Source organism: Portunus trituberculatus, chromosome 15 (genome assembly GCF_017591435.1).
Source record: "Portunus trituberculatus isolate SZX2019 chromosome 15, ASM1759143v1, whole genome shotgun sequence".
NCBI classification, from domain to species: Eukaryota; Metazoa; Arthropoda; class Malacostraca; order Decapoda; family Portunidae; genus Portunus; species Portunus trituberculatus.
The window spans coordinates 16490493-16508628 of NC_059269.1; the positions used below are offsets into that span (position 1 = coordinate 16490493).

Genomic DNA, 18136 nt, shown 5'->3' on the forward strand with positions numbered 1-18136 from the left:
AATGAAGTAGCATTTTCTTCCCGTGAACGTCAGTCTGATGGCCAAGGAGGACGAGGAGACGGAGATGAGGAGGCAAGGCGAGGCGGGTAAGGCGGCAGAGAGGAACAAACGGAACGTGCAAGGAGAGGCAAAGAAAAAGGAGAGATGGAAGATGAGAGATGAAGGTGAAGGAATGTGAGGCAGGAGTAAAAAGAAAATGATGAGATTGTGATAAATAGAGGATAGCGGAAAGGAGCAAATGTTATAGGGAGAAACTAGTGATAGGAAGGTGATAAGGAAGAGGAGAGATAAAAGGTGAGGGAATGTGACTTGGAGATATAAAAGAAAATGATGTAATTAATCTCTTCAATACTGAGACGCAATTTTGATTAGACGATTTTATTTGCATTAGAAAGGGTCTATGGAGGTCAAGAGAATAATGGCCTGAGTTTTCACTATTCTAATCCCAACATAAGTTTCTGAAGCTGTGTAAAATCGCCAAATAGTAACCAGAATGAATAGTGAAACGCGTCCTGGTACTAAAGGGTTAAGAGGTAATGGTTGATGAGTAAATTACAATCATACACCCATATATACTTGCATTTTTCTCTCCCTCCCTCTTGCCTACAGATAAACTTGCACCGTGAACAAACTTGGGGCTTGCAAATGAGGACAAAGTGTATCTAAACAACAATAATGTAAAATCTTTCTCTAGTTTTCTTCTCTTCCCAAAAAAATCTTCCCTCGTCAAATTTCCATCCAATTCTGACACTCGTTCTCTCATAAAGAATATTTCAAAAGGCCGTAGAGATAATTGGTTGGGTTTATAAGGGCATTTTCTCATTATAATAAAAAAAAAAACAGCTTTGATAAATTCTTATAACTTCTAGAAAAGCCTCTTAAAAGTAGAGATTAGACCCCAAAAAAACCTGACGTCCTCTCTTAGGATAATATATTTTTCCAGACGAACTAATATATGAAATCAAGAAATTGCCAATCACTGCCACTGTGGTCAACATATTTTAGTTTCCTTTACTCGCAACAATCTATGAGACGAGAGAGCAAAAAAACTGATATTCCTACTCACGATCACCTCTTCCATAACCCAACAAATAGAACAAAGGAGTTAGCATTCCCTGCCAAACTACACTTAATTACACTGCTCAAACAAATACCTTTCCAGAAACAGACATTAATTTTTGTCCTCATTACTCAAATTTCAAGACGAAAACTCCATTAGAAAGCAGAAGAGGAAGGAAACTAAAGATAAAAGGTCCAGGAAACAAAACACGAGACACCGAGGGACAGAATTAAGGAAAGCCTGATAAAAAGGGAAGAGAAGGGAGGAAGGAGAGGAAAGAGAGCGTGTGACGTAACAAACACAGAGACGCCTTCCTTCTTTTACGACAGCCATAAACCATACACTCCATTCACTTATAGATCTCTTTCCTAAGTATATCAAGTGAACGAAGCGAGTTTTGCCTCTACATGACTCTGTTGTACCCTGACGTCCTTGGGAAGAGACGGTAGTGGTGGTGGTGGTGGTGGAGACGTGGAAGGGAAGGATGAGAGGGAAAAGGAGCAGGCGTGTTGGGAAGAAGACAGGACGAGAGGAAATGGGACGGAACGAAATGGAGGGGAGGAGAGAGAGGGGCTACGAGGTTTAAAGAAGGAATATCAAGAAGAGAAGAGAAGAAAGGAAGGAAGGAGGAAAGGATGTGTAGGTGTTGGAATGTAGAACAAAGATATAGGAGAGAGAGAGAGAGAGAGAGAGAGAGAGAGAGAGAGAGAGAGAGAGAGAGAGAGAGAGAGAGAGAGAGAGAGAGAGAGAGAGAGAGAGAGAGAGAGAGAGAGAGAGAGAGAGAGAGAGAGAGAGAGAGAGAGAGAGATTGGTGTTATCCTTTGTACTCATGTTCGTAAGTCTGTTGTCCTCCTCCTCCTCCTCCTCCTCCTCCTCCTCCTCCTCCTCCTCCTCCTCCTCCTCCTCCTCCTCCTCCTCCTCCTCCTCCTCCATCATCATCATCATCATCATCATCATCATCATCATCATCCCTTCCTCTCTTCTATCCTTATATTACATTCGCAGATTTTTTTGTGAAACTGTAAAGACTTTTATATTTTTCTCATAACATAAAAAGAAAAAAAAAAAACACCAAAAAACTTGCATGAATATCAGACGCAACAAGAACGAGTGATCATAAATTTGTGTTTTTTTTTTATTTCAATCTATTCATTTATTTTTAATTGATTCATTCCTTTGTTGAGCATAATACATTCCATTTCCAACGCTATTTTTCCGGACCAAACAAGCGTGTGATGACATCCGGCGGGCGTAACTCCTTCGATGTTTGTTTACAAGTCGCTTAGAGACACCCTGCCTCACTCTCTCTCTACCACTCTCCCACTCTCACTCCTCCCTTCTCTTATTTATTCACCGACACACGCCTTCTCTCGCCCTGCCTTGGTCTCTTCCCTCTTCAGTTTCCTCTCCCTCCTCCAGTCGTCACGCCCAAAAGGGGAGGGAAAGGAAGCCTCGGCCAGACTGAGCGGGGTGGTGAATATAACAGGCGACAGCAGCGGGGCGCGACACACACTCCACCTGAAGCCACACTCCCTTTCCTCCCAGTAATTGTTCGCTGCGTTGAGGAAGAGAAGCCTCACTACGGCGAATCAGAGGGAAGCACATACGCACACACACAACGACACATACACACGCACAGGTGGACACGAGTATATTAAAAGAGACATTTGTTTAAGTTTTTATTTCTGTTTTTCATTCCCGCCTCTCTCAGTTGCAATGTTCAGTCTCTTGCTATCCTCATTGCTTCCACTGTTACTGTTCTTAAGGGCTTTATATAGTGAGTTCATTGGTCTTCCTTTCTTTCTAAGGTTCCTGCGTCGTTACTGAACAGATAGCTTATTTTTTAATTGCGTCAATACTGGGATACATTTTTACCTTAAGATTTGTGTACGATTAGGCCATTTTATTGACATTAGGAAGGGTCTATGGAGGTAAGAAGATTAATGGCCACAGTCTTCACAATTTCGATCCTCACATATGAGTTTCTGAAGCTGTATAAAATCACTAAATAGTAAACAGAATGAACATGGAAACGCGTCACGGTACGGAAGGGATTAACCAGATCGTACATTAGATTAAGAGAGTATTGATGTTCCAGTAATAGTAAGTACAGGTCTATTTTTCTTTTTCTTTATTGTTCTTTTATATATTTTTTTCTAATTCTCGTAACTCTTTATATGATTGTAGTCCTATCTATCGAGCACTCATTCACCCAACCACACAAACCCACCCACCCACCACACCACACACACACACACACACACACACACACACACACACACACACACACACACACACACACACACACACACACACACACACACACACACACACAGTTTCTAGTAGCCACCCAAAAATCGCTTGAGCATTAGAGTCTGCCGGTCAATTGAAAGATGATCCAGACCAATTAATGGTTTATATCTCTCTCTGATCGATAAATGTGTGGGTATTACTCTCATGGCAGTCTGCATGATACCCAATACTGGCAAATGTGAGGGATTGGCCATTGCTATGTATATACACAACGGACTAGTCTTCCTAAGCTGGACTAGTGTGCTGCAATAGAGGGAACAAGGCTCAGGATCCTTAGGTAAAATGGTTATGTTGCAATGCATGGGCAGGAAATATTACTTACAAAATTTTAATCTAAGAGCATTAAGACATCGATAATTACATTGACTCTCAAGGTTATTCTTCGTTTCAGTTTTGGAGGTGGTAGTCTTTATGCATAAAAAATAATATAAGAGAATAAATAAAAAAATAAACTACAGCCACTTTTAAAACACATACCCATCTATAAACTCATTTAACACTGATTCAACACTAATTATCTCATTACCGAGTCTATTACAGTTATCTAACAAGCCATGAAAGAACCAGTTTCCTTGCCATATGAATGTGTAGGAGTCCTCTATAAAGAACACACGAATACTTGAGACTGATCTTAAAACCTGCGACGATTCTGAAAGAGCCAACAGACAGAGATACTCGTTTGACGGCACCATAACGCAATTTCAATCTGCGGCCGCCAGGATAGCTCAGGACAATGTGAAGGGAAGGAATAAAGAGAATACAATGGAGACGACGGACGTTTTGGGGGAAATCCGTATTTGATCGACTGTGTGAAACGAAAATGAGAGGCATATGAAGCGAGGAATGAATCAGTGAGGCGTGCGTGACATCAGCGACTGGAGGGAGTGCAAGAGGATGGTAAAATAGGAACGAGGGAGAGATATGATGTATTATTATTTGGTTTCCAGATGGACGTTCATTTATTTTCATAGTAAGCCAAGAGTACGGTACAAAATCACAGGATATTTCGATTTTCAGCGTCAGAAATGTTAACTAATGAAGAGACCACAAACAGAAAATGGAGATAAAAATAATGAAATGAAAAAATAGATAAGAAATACGAAGAAGGCAGAAAAAAAATATTAAGTCAAAGCGAAAAGGTCATTATAGAAAGAAAAAAATAATAAAATGAAAAAAAAAAATAAGAAAATACGAAGAAAGCGAAAAAAAAAACATAAAAAAAGCCAAAAATTAATTACAAGAAGAAGAATATAAACCTGGAATGTACTATCTATAAAAGTGCACATTAGCAAAAGCCCCAATGATCACTAATGGTTAAAGGTGTGAGTCACTCGATTACAGTGCTCTTATTCCTCTGTCAGTGGGTTGCCGGCGCGCTAATGGCCAGCACAAGTGTGGCCTCAGGTGGCGAAGAACTCAGTGGTGGTGTACATGTGCCACTCTCACATAATACAGTCCTGCCGGTACTCTCACTCTACACACTAAGAATAAAGCACGTTAATCCTCCACGCTAAGAGTCAGTCACGTTTTCCCTTCACGCTAAAAATAAGTCACGGTTTCCCTACACACTAAGCATATGTCACATTAACCCTACACACTAAGAATAAGTCACGGTTTCCCTACACACTAAGAATAAATCACGCTAACCCTTCACACTAAGAATCAGTCACGTTTTCCCTACACACTAAGAATAAGGCACGCTAACCCTTCACACTAAGAATAAGTCACGATTTCCCTACACACTAAGAAACAGTCACGTTTTCCCTACACACTAAGAAACAGTCACGTTTTCCCTTCACACTAAGAATAAGTCACGTTTTCCCTACACACTAAGAATAAGGCACGCTAACCCTTCACACTAAGAATAAGTCACGATTTCTCTACACACTAAGAATCAGTCACGTTTCCCTACACACTAAGCATAAGTCACATTAACCCTACACACTATAGAATTAGTTAGAATACAACACAAGGAAACACTCATATGGAAGTGAAATAATCCTCGTACAATCTTTCTCTCTCCATGGCTGTTTGATACACTGATCCTACAAACTAAGAACAGGTGATCCAGAAGAAATGGAAGATAACAACAGGGAAAACTACAGCAAACCATTAGGCCTATACGTGGCAATCCCTATATGCAGAATGCCTACTTGTTTTTCACCTATTCCTATTCGTATATCTGTCTACTCTCCATTCCCAGCTGGTTCATAACTCAGCACTAACTTGATTACTGAGGTAGTTTCATATATTTATCTTCCCGCTCTATTTGAAGACTAATTACTCACAATGAAGGGAATAGTACATTAATCTTATATGTTATTTTCTACCAGTGAATATTTGACACACTGACCTACAAACCAAGTGTAGGTCGATTAAGAGAAATAGAAAGAAGAATTATACCTGTAAATAAGTGAAAAATATCTCACATATGTTTAGTTTATCCATGACTATTTGGTACTAACTTGTCGGTAATACCCTTCATTACCCCCTGAACTTTGGTTAACTCTCGTGTCTTTTAAGGGAACTGGCAACTCAGTGGGGTTTTTATTCTCCATATTTTATTGCACTTAGCCAGTTGCTCCTTCTGCATTAACAAAAATAATTAAAAAATAAATAAAAATAGTCCGTTCTAACTAAAATATGGTCTATTAGAAGAAGTGGAACGAAGAAACACTCATGAAAAAAGTTAGATGAAATAACCACCTATATTTCATCTTTCCATGTCTACCTCACCACTACCATAATGCACCACTATGTCACCACTACCACCACCACCACCGCCACCACTGCCACCACCACTACCACCAAGGTTACCCAGGTCGCGTCCCTTGCCTTGGAGAGTGGACGACCACCTGCCCTGCCTCTGTGTTTATGATCGCAAGGGTATTTCCAGATTACCTCCCTGAAACGAATGCTTTCAATACACTCCTCTTGCATTACTTTCCAGCGGAGAGGGGGCACTAGATACAGCCATACACGCCTCTGGTAATGCACAAATGTCTCGCTAAGTATCCCGACCCTCTACGGCTGAAAATGTGAGTACACCATCCAGCTTTAGCAAAAGATTATATGAGCGACTAATTCTTGGCGAGGCAGCACACAGCAATCGCCCATATGGCAGGGTTAGTGGGGCGTATCTTGGCTTCCATACTACAGCTGGTAATGTTTACGTTTTGTGCCTTGGGCGAGGAACACAAGGTGCATCGAGGCTTAAGTTCCCAGCGTGTGTTTTGGTTCACAGTGGAAGGAAAATATGAGTCGTAAAAGAAAAACGGCTTAAAGGAAAGCAGCTTGAAATTTGTGAAAGTTGTGATTTGTTTATGAGGATTTGGTTTAGTGTTATCAGAGTGTTTTATTTGATTTTATATTTCTTTTTACACAGAACGCACGTGTGTGTGTGTGTGTGTGTGTGTGTGTGTGTGTGTGTGTGTGTGTGTGTGTGTGTGTGTGTGTGTGTGTGTGTGTGTGTGTGTGTGTGTGTGTGTGTGTGTGTGTGTGTGTGTGTGTGTGTGTGTGATAAAAACGATAGAGAGATACGCCAGCCATGCTCTTTACAGTGTTCTTTTCTTCACTCGTAGAAAACAACAGAGATAAATCATCTTTCCATGGAATCTTCGCATATTACTCAGAATTTCTACAATTTGTGGCGTAACATCACTGCTACCAACTGAGTGTACCATCTATACACAATACGTAACCTCTTAACACCAGACAATATATTCCACGGTAAACAACCTTAACTAATATCATTTTAACAAGTACGTCCACATTTTCATACTTTCCACTCCTTTGAAGACTTCCGGATCAGATTTTTAATATTCCTCGCGATGTTAAAGGCTCCAAAATAACCTGGGGACCTTTTGAGCTGTGCGAGGAGATCCCAGACCAAGACCCGGCTGACGCGGCGCCCTCCCTGCTGGTACCGAGACTTCCCGGGAAACATGACTTCTCAATATTTCAGATGCGCCAATGGTAACTCCGACGTCTGACCTTCCTGCCAGAGATTCTTTCCCATGAACGAGGGTTATCCTCTCCCCAAACATTGGCCGGGAATAAGGAACGTCCGTCTAGAATGAAAGAGCGCCACTGACACAGCTCTCCTAGCGGCTCTTGACGTCACTGTGTATGGCGACAAGGGGAAAATATACGACCTGTCATTGAGTGTGGAGTGTTTTGCCGCCTAAACTTTGCTCTCATTTCATGTTGTATGGTTTTATGTTCTCTCATTTGAACACTGTCGAGATTTATGGAGACTTCAAAACACAAGTGATCTTTCTCTTTTTCTATGGACAAAATTCCTCTTGAGTTGCCTTCCTCTTATAGTAAAACCAGGACTACATTACGTACATTAATGGAAAATTTCATAATATAAACAATCAGTTATGATTTTTTTACTAAGGGTTTCTCTCGAGTCACGTTTGGATTCTACATCTTTAAAGACGAAATTCATCGTATTACTTTCATTCTATAGGAAGACCAAGATCGTAGTTTATATAGATTAACGAACAATCTCATATATGATTAACCTTTTATCACCAAGGATTTATATCGGGTCAAATTTTCCTATTATATTTCCTATATAATTTCTATTACTCCTTATCTAAATCAATACGTATTCAATACACAAACAATCAGTCAATAATGGCCACGAATTCCACTCAATTTCTTTCCTATATATGCTTCATGCTTCCTATTATCTTCATTTTACAAGTTGCTCAAGACGAGGAGGCCTTATTTAGATCAATATAGACTTCAAAACACAAGTAACCAATCTATAATGGCTACGAATCTCACTCAATTTCTTTCCTATATATAGTACATGCTTCCTATCATCTTTATTTTACAGATGGACCAAGACGAGGAGGCCTTATCTAGATCAATATAAATTTCAAAACACAAATAACCAGTCTATAATGGCCACAAATTTCACTCAATTTGTTTCTTACATATACTACATACTTCCTATTATATTATCTTCACTTTACAGGTGGGCCAAGACGAGGAGGCCTTATCTAGATCAATATAGACTTCAAAACACAAGTAACCAGTCTATAATAGCCACGAATTTCTCTCAGCATACCTTCCATCTCTTTTACCTTCTCGGTGTATTACTTTGACCCAGTATGGCGGGCGAGAACGCACTCTGTGATCTCATCTGGGTTAATGCAAATTTCATAATGGAGCTCACCCTTTGTAGCCTAACGTGTATCGCTGCAGGTAAACACGGTGAGTGACGGAGGGACGCCAGCCTTGAGGAGAGAGGAGGGAAGAGGGATGAGGGATAAGGGATGAGGGAGGCACGGAGGGATGTAAGCAGTAATAGAGGAAAGGAGCAGAAAAAGAGAGAGAGAGAGAGAGAGAGAGAGAGAGAGAGAGAGAGAGAGAGAGAGAGAGAGAGAGAGAAAGTGCGTCACAAGATTCCCTGGTAGGAGTCAGCGAACGGTCGGTGTCTGGTTGTCAGAGGTGTGGTTCCATCCCCTTTATCAGCTAGTGCCGTGTCCCTCCCAGCAGCGCCTTCTTCCCCAACAGCCACTTTCCTCCTCCTCCTCCTCCTCCTCCTCCTCCTCCTGTTCCTCTTCCTCCTCCTCCTCCTCCTCCTCCTCCTCGTCGTCCTCGTCTTTATCTCTGCTTGCTCCGTGCGTACATCTGCTCCTTTCACTGGCAGGTTCTTATCTCTTCTTAACAGTGGCAGTAGTCCTAATTAGCGAAGTTAGTGGGACTCGTGTACCTCCGTGTGTGTGTGTGTGTGTGTGTGTGTGTGTGTGTGTGTGTGTGTGTGTGTGTGTGTGTGTGTGTGTGTGTGTGTGTGTGTGTGTGTGTGTTCGCCTTTGTCATGAGCGTTGCTGTTATTGTTGCCTCGCGTGACGAAATCGATGCGGTGGTTTCAGTGATGCTGGCGACGGTGATGATAGTGAAGGTTGTGGCAATAGTGGCGGTGACACAAGTACTCGCGGCGTCGTCAGTGGTATGAAAGCTCGCCTGGAATCTGTTTTGGGTGCAATGGCGGGACAACTGTTTAGCATAACGCCGCATTTCCCTTCTCTACGACTGCGGTTACGACCAATACTGCCTCTGGTGGCGCCGCACGTAAAGTAATACGCAAAGTAACTCCAGCAGGGCACGAAAACACATGTATATACTACTACTACAGTATACCTTAACATTCTTCAATACGGTTCCCTTTCTGGTTATCGGTACTGGGTTGTCGGTACTGCAATCCCACAATAGGACGGGCCGCGGGGGAGCAACACAAGAAATTAAACACACTGGGCCGGAGGAGGGGGAGGAGAAGCGCTAGGCCTTGCCACACGAAGCAACAGACAAGACCTGCGAGATACAAGGTCCGTGTTGCATGAATATTTCCCTAACCCAAACTTTCTCTGCTCGGGCGGGAGGAGCGCGCGCACACACACACACACACACACACACACACACACACACACACACACACACACAAAACAAAACCAACCCAGGAATCTGTAGGTGGGTGGGTGGGTGGGTGGATGGGTGGGCGTCTGGGATATTAGACATTCCTAAGGCTTTAATATATCACGTAAGGTAAACTCATACCACTTCGCAGGATACAAGTTGCCGCGCTACACACACACGCACGAACACACACACACACACACACACACACACACACACACACACACACACACACACACACACTCACAAAGTCAGACAGTGTGAACCGCCGCAATATCGTGCGAAACTTAAAGAAAATGGTAATATCCTGAAATTTTACGCGGAGGGAGAAGGCTGCATCAAACACTCACTTGAGGAAGAGGCTCCCCGTTGGCGGCCTCCGGGGACTGCGCGATCTGAGGCGGGACGAAGCGATGGTGAGGCGGACGGACGGGGTTGGTCACGGCTGGGTCCAGGTGGCGAATCAGCGTGGTCAGCTCAGTGCGTCCGTCACAGGCACGACAGTTGGTACACAGAGAGTCATAGCGGCGGCTCTGCTCTAAGGCCTGAGGATGGAGAAAGGAATATAAAGGTTAATATTCTCAGTTTTTTTTTTCCTTCCTCCCTGCCTGCTTCTATCCCTCTACAAGTCTGTCTTTCATCCCTTCTGAATAACTATGGTAGTCTGTTTCTGTACATTCTCATGCAAGTCTTTCATTCCTTTCTGCTGTTTAACCCGAGCATTCCTTGTCTATTTCTGTATTTTCCCCATCAAGTATTCTGTCTTTCATCCCTTCTAGTGAACAATAGAAATCCATCTGTTTCTGTATTTCCTACTACATGTATTCTCAGTTTTTTATCCCTTTTGGAATTTGACTCTCGAAATCCTTATCTGTTTATATATTTTCACCAACGAGTATTCTGTCCTTCATCTCTTCAGGTTAACTATGGAACTCAGTCTATTTCTGTATTTCCTCCTACAAGTATTCCTTCTGCTGCTTAGCTCTCGAGTTCCTTGTGTGTTTTTGTACTTTCACCTACAAGTATCCAGCCTTTCATCCTTTCTGGTTAACTATGGATCTATCTCATTTTGTTCGTCATATATCCTCCTGTATTTTCTAGTCTTTCATCCCTTCTGCTATTTAACTCTAGAACTCCTTGTCTTTTTCTGCATTTTCACCAGCAGGTATTCTATCTTTCATCCCTTCCATTGTTAAACTTTACAATGCTCTGTCTGTTCCTATTTTTCCTCCTACCTTTGACTTTAACGCCTTCCTTTATATTTTTAGACAGTTATTCCTGAATACTCTTCGGGGACAGGCACCTTCTGAGAACATTTTCTTTCCATACTGCTTGTTGCCTTTACCCAGAGACCCTCTTACATAAAAAAGACTAAGAAGTGTGACAAATGTAGCAGAGGCAGGAAGGTTAGGAAGGAACAGGATACTAAAGCCACACACACTCACACATACGGCCAGGAGAGTGTATACATATTTTTTTCTTATTACAGCATGCACTCTCCTCCACACACACGCTGGCAGCCAAGTGAGAATGTAAGTTTCCCTGTTTGTGGTAAGTATATTTTTTTTCAGTTTCCTTTTTTTCGCTTTCTCTCCGTTTTTTATATAATGATTTTCTTCCACTTTTTTTTTGTCTTTGTCTAATCTACTTTGAATCTAAAAAAACAAGTATATATTTTTTCTCATTTTCCTTTTTTCGCTTTTTCTCCTTTTTTTTGTATTATGATTTTCTTTTATTTTTTTGTCTTTGTCTAATCTACTCTGGATGTAAAAAAAAAAGAAAAGAAAAGATTAGTGATATGCAAACGTTTGTACATAACTTGACTTCTTTTAAGAGAGAGGTGTCAAGACATTTGTCCAAGATTTTCGGCTAATTCTTTCGAATCTTTTAGGTAGACTGCAGCTCCAGTGGGCCTTTTTTTTTTTTTTTTTTTTTTTACTAAGATCTTGTTACCCTTCACAGTTCTCCCTCTTGTATAAAAAAGTAAATAAAATAAAGAGTAAAACCACTTTGAATAATAAGTTTCTTTGTCTTTTAATTTATAACAGACTATCGTTATATCAAAAATAGAAGAAAAATATGATTCAGAGATTGAAGGAAGATCAAAACAAGATCAGGAAGGCATTTATAAGGTGCAGTCCATCACTAGACTAATAAAAAGAAAAAAAAGACAACAATTTATAGTAATGAAGGTCAGAATGGGAGACAAGGTAAGAAATGAACATCACCCTTCCAATCACCACCACCACCACCATCACCACCTCATCATCATTCAACCATTTCCCCAATACAAACATTATTACCACCACCACCACCACCACCACCACCTCATCATCACTCAATCTCTTCACCACATACATTCTTCCTATCATCACCACCACCAGTAGAAATAGCAGTAGTAGTAGTAGTAGTAGTAGTAGTAGTAGTAGTAGTAGTAGTAGTAGTAGTAGTAGTAGTAGTGGAACAAGAAGAATAAAAATTTGATGGAGAAAAAAGCAATAGAGAAAAGAAGAAGAAAGTGAAAGAGTAGAAGGAAAAAGAGAAGCAGATAAGAGGAAAATCCCAAATCCAGTTGAGAAATGGTGAAGAACTATTTATAAGTAGAAAAACTATTTGTATGAGAGAAAACTGGAATAATTCAGATTAATATTTAAATGGCTTATGGCGGAATGACTCAGAATTGGTCTATAATACGTGGAAACACTAATTCGAATCTCTCTCTCTCTCTCTCTCTCTCTCTCTCTCTCTCTCTCTCTCTCTCTCTCTCTCACCACTACATCATTATTATTCAACTACTTCACCACACACAAACACTATTCCTTCATCACCACCACCATACACTTCCTTCACCACCACCACCACCACCACCACCACCACTACTGACTTTCACATCACCACCTTGCCACCACACGCTATCATCACCAGTGCCATCTAACCTCACCTTCCTGCCTCACTGCCATCATCACCATCAACAACCACACACACACACACACACACACACACACACACACACACACACACACGAGGATGGGTAGAAAAAAACACCCATCAAATGCCTCCAAGATGACTAAACGTATAATGGAAGAGGACAAACTCAATAGAAAACGGGCCACTTGAGAGAATGTGGCGCATAATAATGGAGGGGAAGCTTCGACAAATTTGAGGATTTTTCTGACTTGGTTTTTTTTTTTCCCGTTTTCTTTTCTTTCTGTGCTTCAATATTAACGACGTGTCTGTCAGTGGGTTTCCTTGTGTCTCTGTTTGCTTGCCTGGATGTATAGTTTTGTCAATTGGAATGTATGTTTGTGTGTATATGTGTGTGTGTGTGTGTGTGTGTGTGTGTGTGTGTGTGTGTGTGTGTGTGTGTGTGTGTGTGTGTGTGTGTGTGTGTGTGTGTCTCTCTCTCTCTCTCTCTCTCTCTCTCTCTCTCTCTCTCTCTCTCTCTCTCTCTCTCTCTCTCTTACCTTGGCCGCCACAATGTCAGCTCCCTGCAGTATACATTCCGCCACAACACTGCTTACGTCCAGGTACACGGCCTCCAGCTCCTGTAGGGAACAACACCTCATTACCACCCTGCTTTGCCTCGCGCTTCCTGTACAGCAAGGAAGCCACGCAATCCATAATGGGGGAACTGAGAGATGATTCAAATGCCATATGCAACAATGTCAACAATATCAAAGTGCCTATAATGAAGAAAAAAAGGATTGGAATAGTTTCAGATGACTTATTATGTTTCGATGTGGTTGTAGGATGAGAAGAAATGTGTGAGTGGTTTGTGATTCTTTGAGTGTTGTGTCGAGGTAGCAACAGTGCCTTGAATATAAGATCGGTGTCTGTAGGAAGTTTAGAACATGTTTTTTAGAAGGTATCACAGATGGCAACATAAGTAATGGACGAATTATAAAGCTATGGTTCCTGTAGTTTCATTCCTAAAGTTGAATATACGTCTCTGGAAGATCACAAGAGGAAGGATTGCCATGGGTTACAAAGGCAGTGTAAAGTAGAGGATATTCTAGTTGTCATTCTAAATAATTTGACGTAAATGTTGTATGTAGACAAGTAGGAATAAGGGCTCGTATTCTCAAACACTCCTGTGCTTCACCTCCACTATTTCAAAAAGCTTTATCTAAATTGACACGAGTTTTTAAAGGTGGTTTTGCGGTTCTTGAGGCAGAGTGACAAGCTTTCTGTATCATTAACTGTAGAAGCACTCTTGACAACCCCGCTAATCATCTCTGTGGCCTTGGGAAATAGTAGTGGTGAGAGAGCAAAGCGTTTCAGAATACGGGTCAAGGAATATAAACTGAGGGCAATTCAAGCATACAAAAATAAAAACAACACAGAAGTATATGATAAAAACAAAAAGAAGCGAGGTATAGGAAATTTTCTCGGTGAAACTAAGCAGAAGACAACGAGAGAGAAGACGATTAATAGCCAGAGTCGTCACTATTTTAATCCCCAACCTGAGTTTCTGAAGCTGTATAAAATCACCAGAAAGTAAGCAGAATGTATAAGGAAACGCGCCATGGTACTCAAGGGCTTAACCTCTTCAGTACTGGGACTAATTTTTACCACGAGTTTTGGGCATGATTAGACGATTTTATTTGCATTATTAAGGGTCTATGGAGGTCAAAAGATTATTAACTACAGTCTTCACTAATTTAATCCCCCAACATGAGTTTCTGAAGCTGTTTAAGTCACTAAATAGTAAGCAGATTGAATAAGGAAATGCGTCATGGTACTGAAGGGGTTCAATGCCATAGAGTTGAGAGCGGCTAGCAAAGACCCAATGAACAAGACTAAAGACAATATATTCCTGATACACGTGGCGGGAACCTGATGTACCGCCTCATTATCAGGGACTAAGAAAAATCCATATCCTGGTCCGAACACACAATTAGTGCTGAGCGGCGCTGCTGGTCCCTGATGGCGTTTCAGGTCGCCATGACAACCGGGTCGCCCTCGCCGCGGGGACACGAGTATAACCCCCCGGGGCAGCCACACTTCCCCTGTTTGTATTCCCTGCCGATGGCGTGTCAGACGAGGGGAAAAATCCTACCAAATGGAGATATATTGGTAGTTACCGTCAAATGGGAGGAGAAAAGGTGGAAAAATGAAAAAAAAGGGAAAAACATCAGATTTTTTTTTTTTTTGTGTTTTATATATGATGTTTATGTAATTATTCTTCTTCTCTTTCAGTTAATAGATTAGTGAAGGTCGTTGTAGGTTCACACAGGTATTGTTTCAGATTTTTTCAGTTGTTAAAGGTGTTTTTTTTTCTTTTTCTGCAGTTACAACAAGGAGGCTGATTGAAACTGATGCCTTTTGGTGGTATGTAGTTAATGACCACTTGTCTATATGTCTGCTGGCTACCTACCTACTCATCTACATACCTACCTACCTACCTACCTATCTATCTATCTATTTATCTACCTATCTACCTATCTATCTATCTTTCTTTCTTTCTATCTATCTATCTATCTATCTACCTATCTATCTATCTATCAATCTATCTATCTATCTATCTACCTATCTTTCTATCTATCTATCTACCTATCTATCTTTCTATCTATCTATCTATCTATTAATCTATCTTTCTATCTAACAATCTATTTATCTATTTATCTATCAATCTATCTTTCTATCTACCTACCTATCTATCTATCTATCTATCTATCTATCTATCTATCTGTCTATCTATCTATCTACCTATCTACCAATCTATCTATCAATGAGAGTAGGCCAAGAGAATGAAAATGGAAGTGGAAACATCATCTACGTCTTTATAATACACAGACCTCTTTATTTGGATGCAATCTAGTAGTATTCTAACACTTAATTCCTTCCATTTAATTTTCAACCATATTTCGTCCTAATTTGATGATTTTATAAGAGGAAGAGGAGAGGGATCAAGTGAAGGGCGAGTTCAACGAAGATCAAGAGAACGATGATGACAAGGATGAAAGAGAAGAGTGAGAGAAGAGAGCTAGATGAGGGTGAACAGGAAGAGAAAGACGAAGATGAGAAAATATGTGTGTATGTATGCCCAAAAAGACTATGCTTAAAAAATGGCCTGCTTGTTCTTCTAAAAAATATATTTAAAGTATATATTTTATGTACAGAAACATAATCAAATGTCTCAAGTGTTTAAAGGACAAAGATGAGGACGAGGTAGATGAGGAATGTGAGGAGCAGGATATCGAAAAGGGCAAATATGAAGAGGAGAACAGGAAAATGATAAGTTGACGAAGTAAGAAGAGGAGGACAAGAAGGAAGGGGAAAAAGAAAAGAAAAGAGATATTTTAGGAAAAAAAAGAAGTGAAATAAATAACACTAACACAAAATCAACTTGAAATACCCAGAGGAAAGAAAGAGAAAAATAAAAAAAATAACAACAAACCGTGACACGAGGAGAGACACAAATAGTTTAGCCACCCTCTTCACAACAATATTCCTCGTTCTCTATGATTCACACCAACAATAGCGAGAGGGTCGACTAAAACATTTTCGCGCCAAAAGGGGAACTCAAACTAAACTCTCAATGCTTACCCCATTCAGTTCCATGACGCATTTTCATATTCATTCTGCTTACTATTTGCTTATGTGGGGATTAAAACAGTGAAGACTCTGGCCATTAGTCTTCTGACCTCCATAGACCGTTCCTGATGTTAAGAAAATCGTCTTATCATACCCACAACTCAAGGTAAAATTGCTTCCCAGTACAGAAGAGGTTAAAAATATCAACACAACTTACCATTCAAAGCGTAAAATTGAAGTGTTTTGGGTAAAGAAAGTAACAAGGGTTCCTTCATAGACGTAAAGAGATAGTGTAATGCTTCGATGTGATATTTACTAAGGAACACAAACACCATGAAAGAAAAGATTAAAATATAGCAAGGCTCCTTCTCACAGACCTCTTCTTCTGCTGACATGGAGACAAGAAATAGGTGAAAATAGAACACCATGTACCTAGAGAGAGAGAGAGAGAGAGAGAGAGAGAGAGAGAGAGAGAGAGAGAGAGAGAGAGAGAGAGAGAGAGAGAGAGAGAGCAGGTGTTTCCTAATATCTCACAAGACGTGCCTGCCTATAAATTCAGAAAACGTTCGAATAAAAAAGATAAAAAAAAAACAGGAAACGTTATTTTTCTCCTTTTTAGCAACTTTAAGGAGTGACTTCGTGCCTGAAGACCTTCCTAAGAGAGAGAGAGAGAGAGAGAGAGAGAGAGAGAGAGAGAGAGAGAGAGAGAGAGACGCTAACAATAGTCTGTCTGGGCGCCCCTCCTGCCACTTTCTCCTTCCTCTCCCCAATTTCCTGTCGCCAGTTATACCCTGCTACATTTTTCACCCAGGAACCAATAGCGGCACTAGTGAGGCGCGGCACTAATGATTTCAATTTACGCACCAGTTCTGTAGAGAGTAATGTGTGAGTTTCGAGAGCAGGAGTAGGTAGGAGATGAGTACAAGGGTGAATAATAAAGAGACTACAAGTGTTAGATTTCCAATACAACTTAAAGATAATGGAGAAAAAATGGGGAAAAACGGAGAAACAAGAAGAATGAATGAATGTATTTATTTATACTTAATCTATTTAGTACCAAGACGCGTTTTCATATTTATTTTGGTTACTATTTGGTGATATTCTACAGCTTCAGAAATTCATGTGGGCGATTGAAATAGTGAAGACTGTGGCCATTAATCTTCTGACTGTATAGATCCTTTTTAATGTCAACAAAATCGTTTAAACACACCAAAATTCATGATAAAAATGCATTCCGATACTGAAGGGGTAAAGTGAATGTATATACTGCTTGATAGAATCTAAACATAACGACAAAGACAACATACATCTATCGCATCTCTGAACACAAACGGAAAGATGAATAAGAGAACATACATTGAACTAACAAGAATCATTCCAGCAACTTAAGACCCACCTGAAGAAGAGCAGGGAGCGTGGTGTTGTGGTACTCCTGGAACATGCTGTTGGTCGCGTGCAGCTGTTGGACGTAAGCATTGTGGGCGTCGAAGTAGGAGGCGAGGGAGGCATTGCTCTGATTCCGGCAGTGGTTGTGGTAGGCTTCAGCGTAATCCCGGCGGCACTGAAAGGCGAAAAAAAATACAAGGGGGAGTGAAATTATTATATGAGCAGCGACTAGAGACGAGTGTTATTATAGGCAAATGAGAAGTGAGGGATGTTATGAGGAGTGAAGCGAGCCCCGGATTACAAGATTGGATGTGTTACCGTAATAAGGAGTACTACAAAGAGGAAATGGAAGGATAGAAGTTTATATTATGAACAGTGAAGAAGATACAGGGCTAGAGGATTGAGTGT

At 40.8% G+C, this 18136-nt stretch overlaps 1 protein-coding gene across 9 annotated transcripts in view; it reads right to left on the reverse strand.

Annotated features, from left to right (window-relative positions):
- The window catches only part of LOC123504316, a 380235-nt gene that overhangs the window by 121792 nt on the left and 240307 nt on the right, over positions 1-18136 (reverse strand). For all 9 annotated transcript variants that reach the window (XR_006674804.1, XR_006674806.1, XR_006674805.1 and 6 more), the window contains exons 4-6: positions 17739-17903; positions 13270-13350; positions 10156-10350 (exon numbers count right to left, since the gene is read on the reverse strand). Coding sequence is in view for 2 of the 9 variants with exons in the window: in XM_045254740.1 (XP_045110675.1) it covers positions 10156-10350; positions 13270-13350; positions 17739-17903 (441 nt within the window). In the remaining 7 variants the exon portion in view is untranslated. The remainder of the gene's footprint in view (positions 1-10155; positions 10351-13269; positions 13351-17738; positions 17904-18136) is intronic.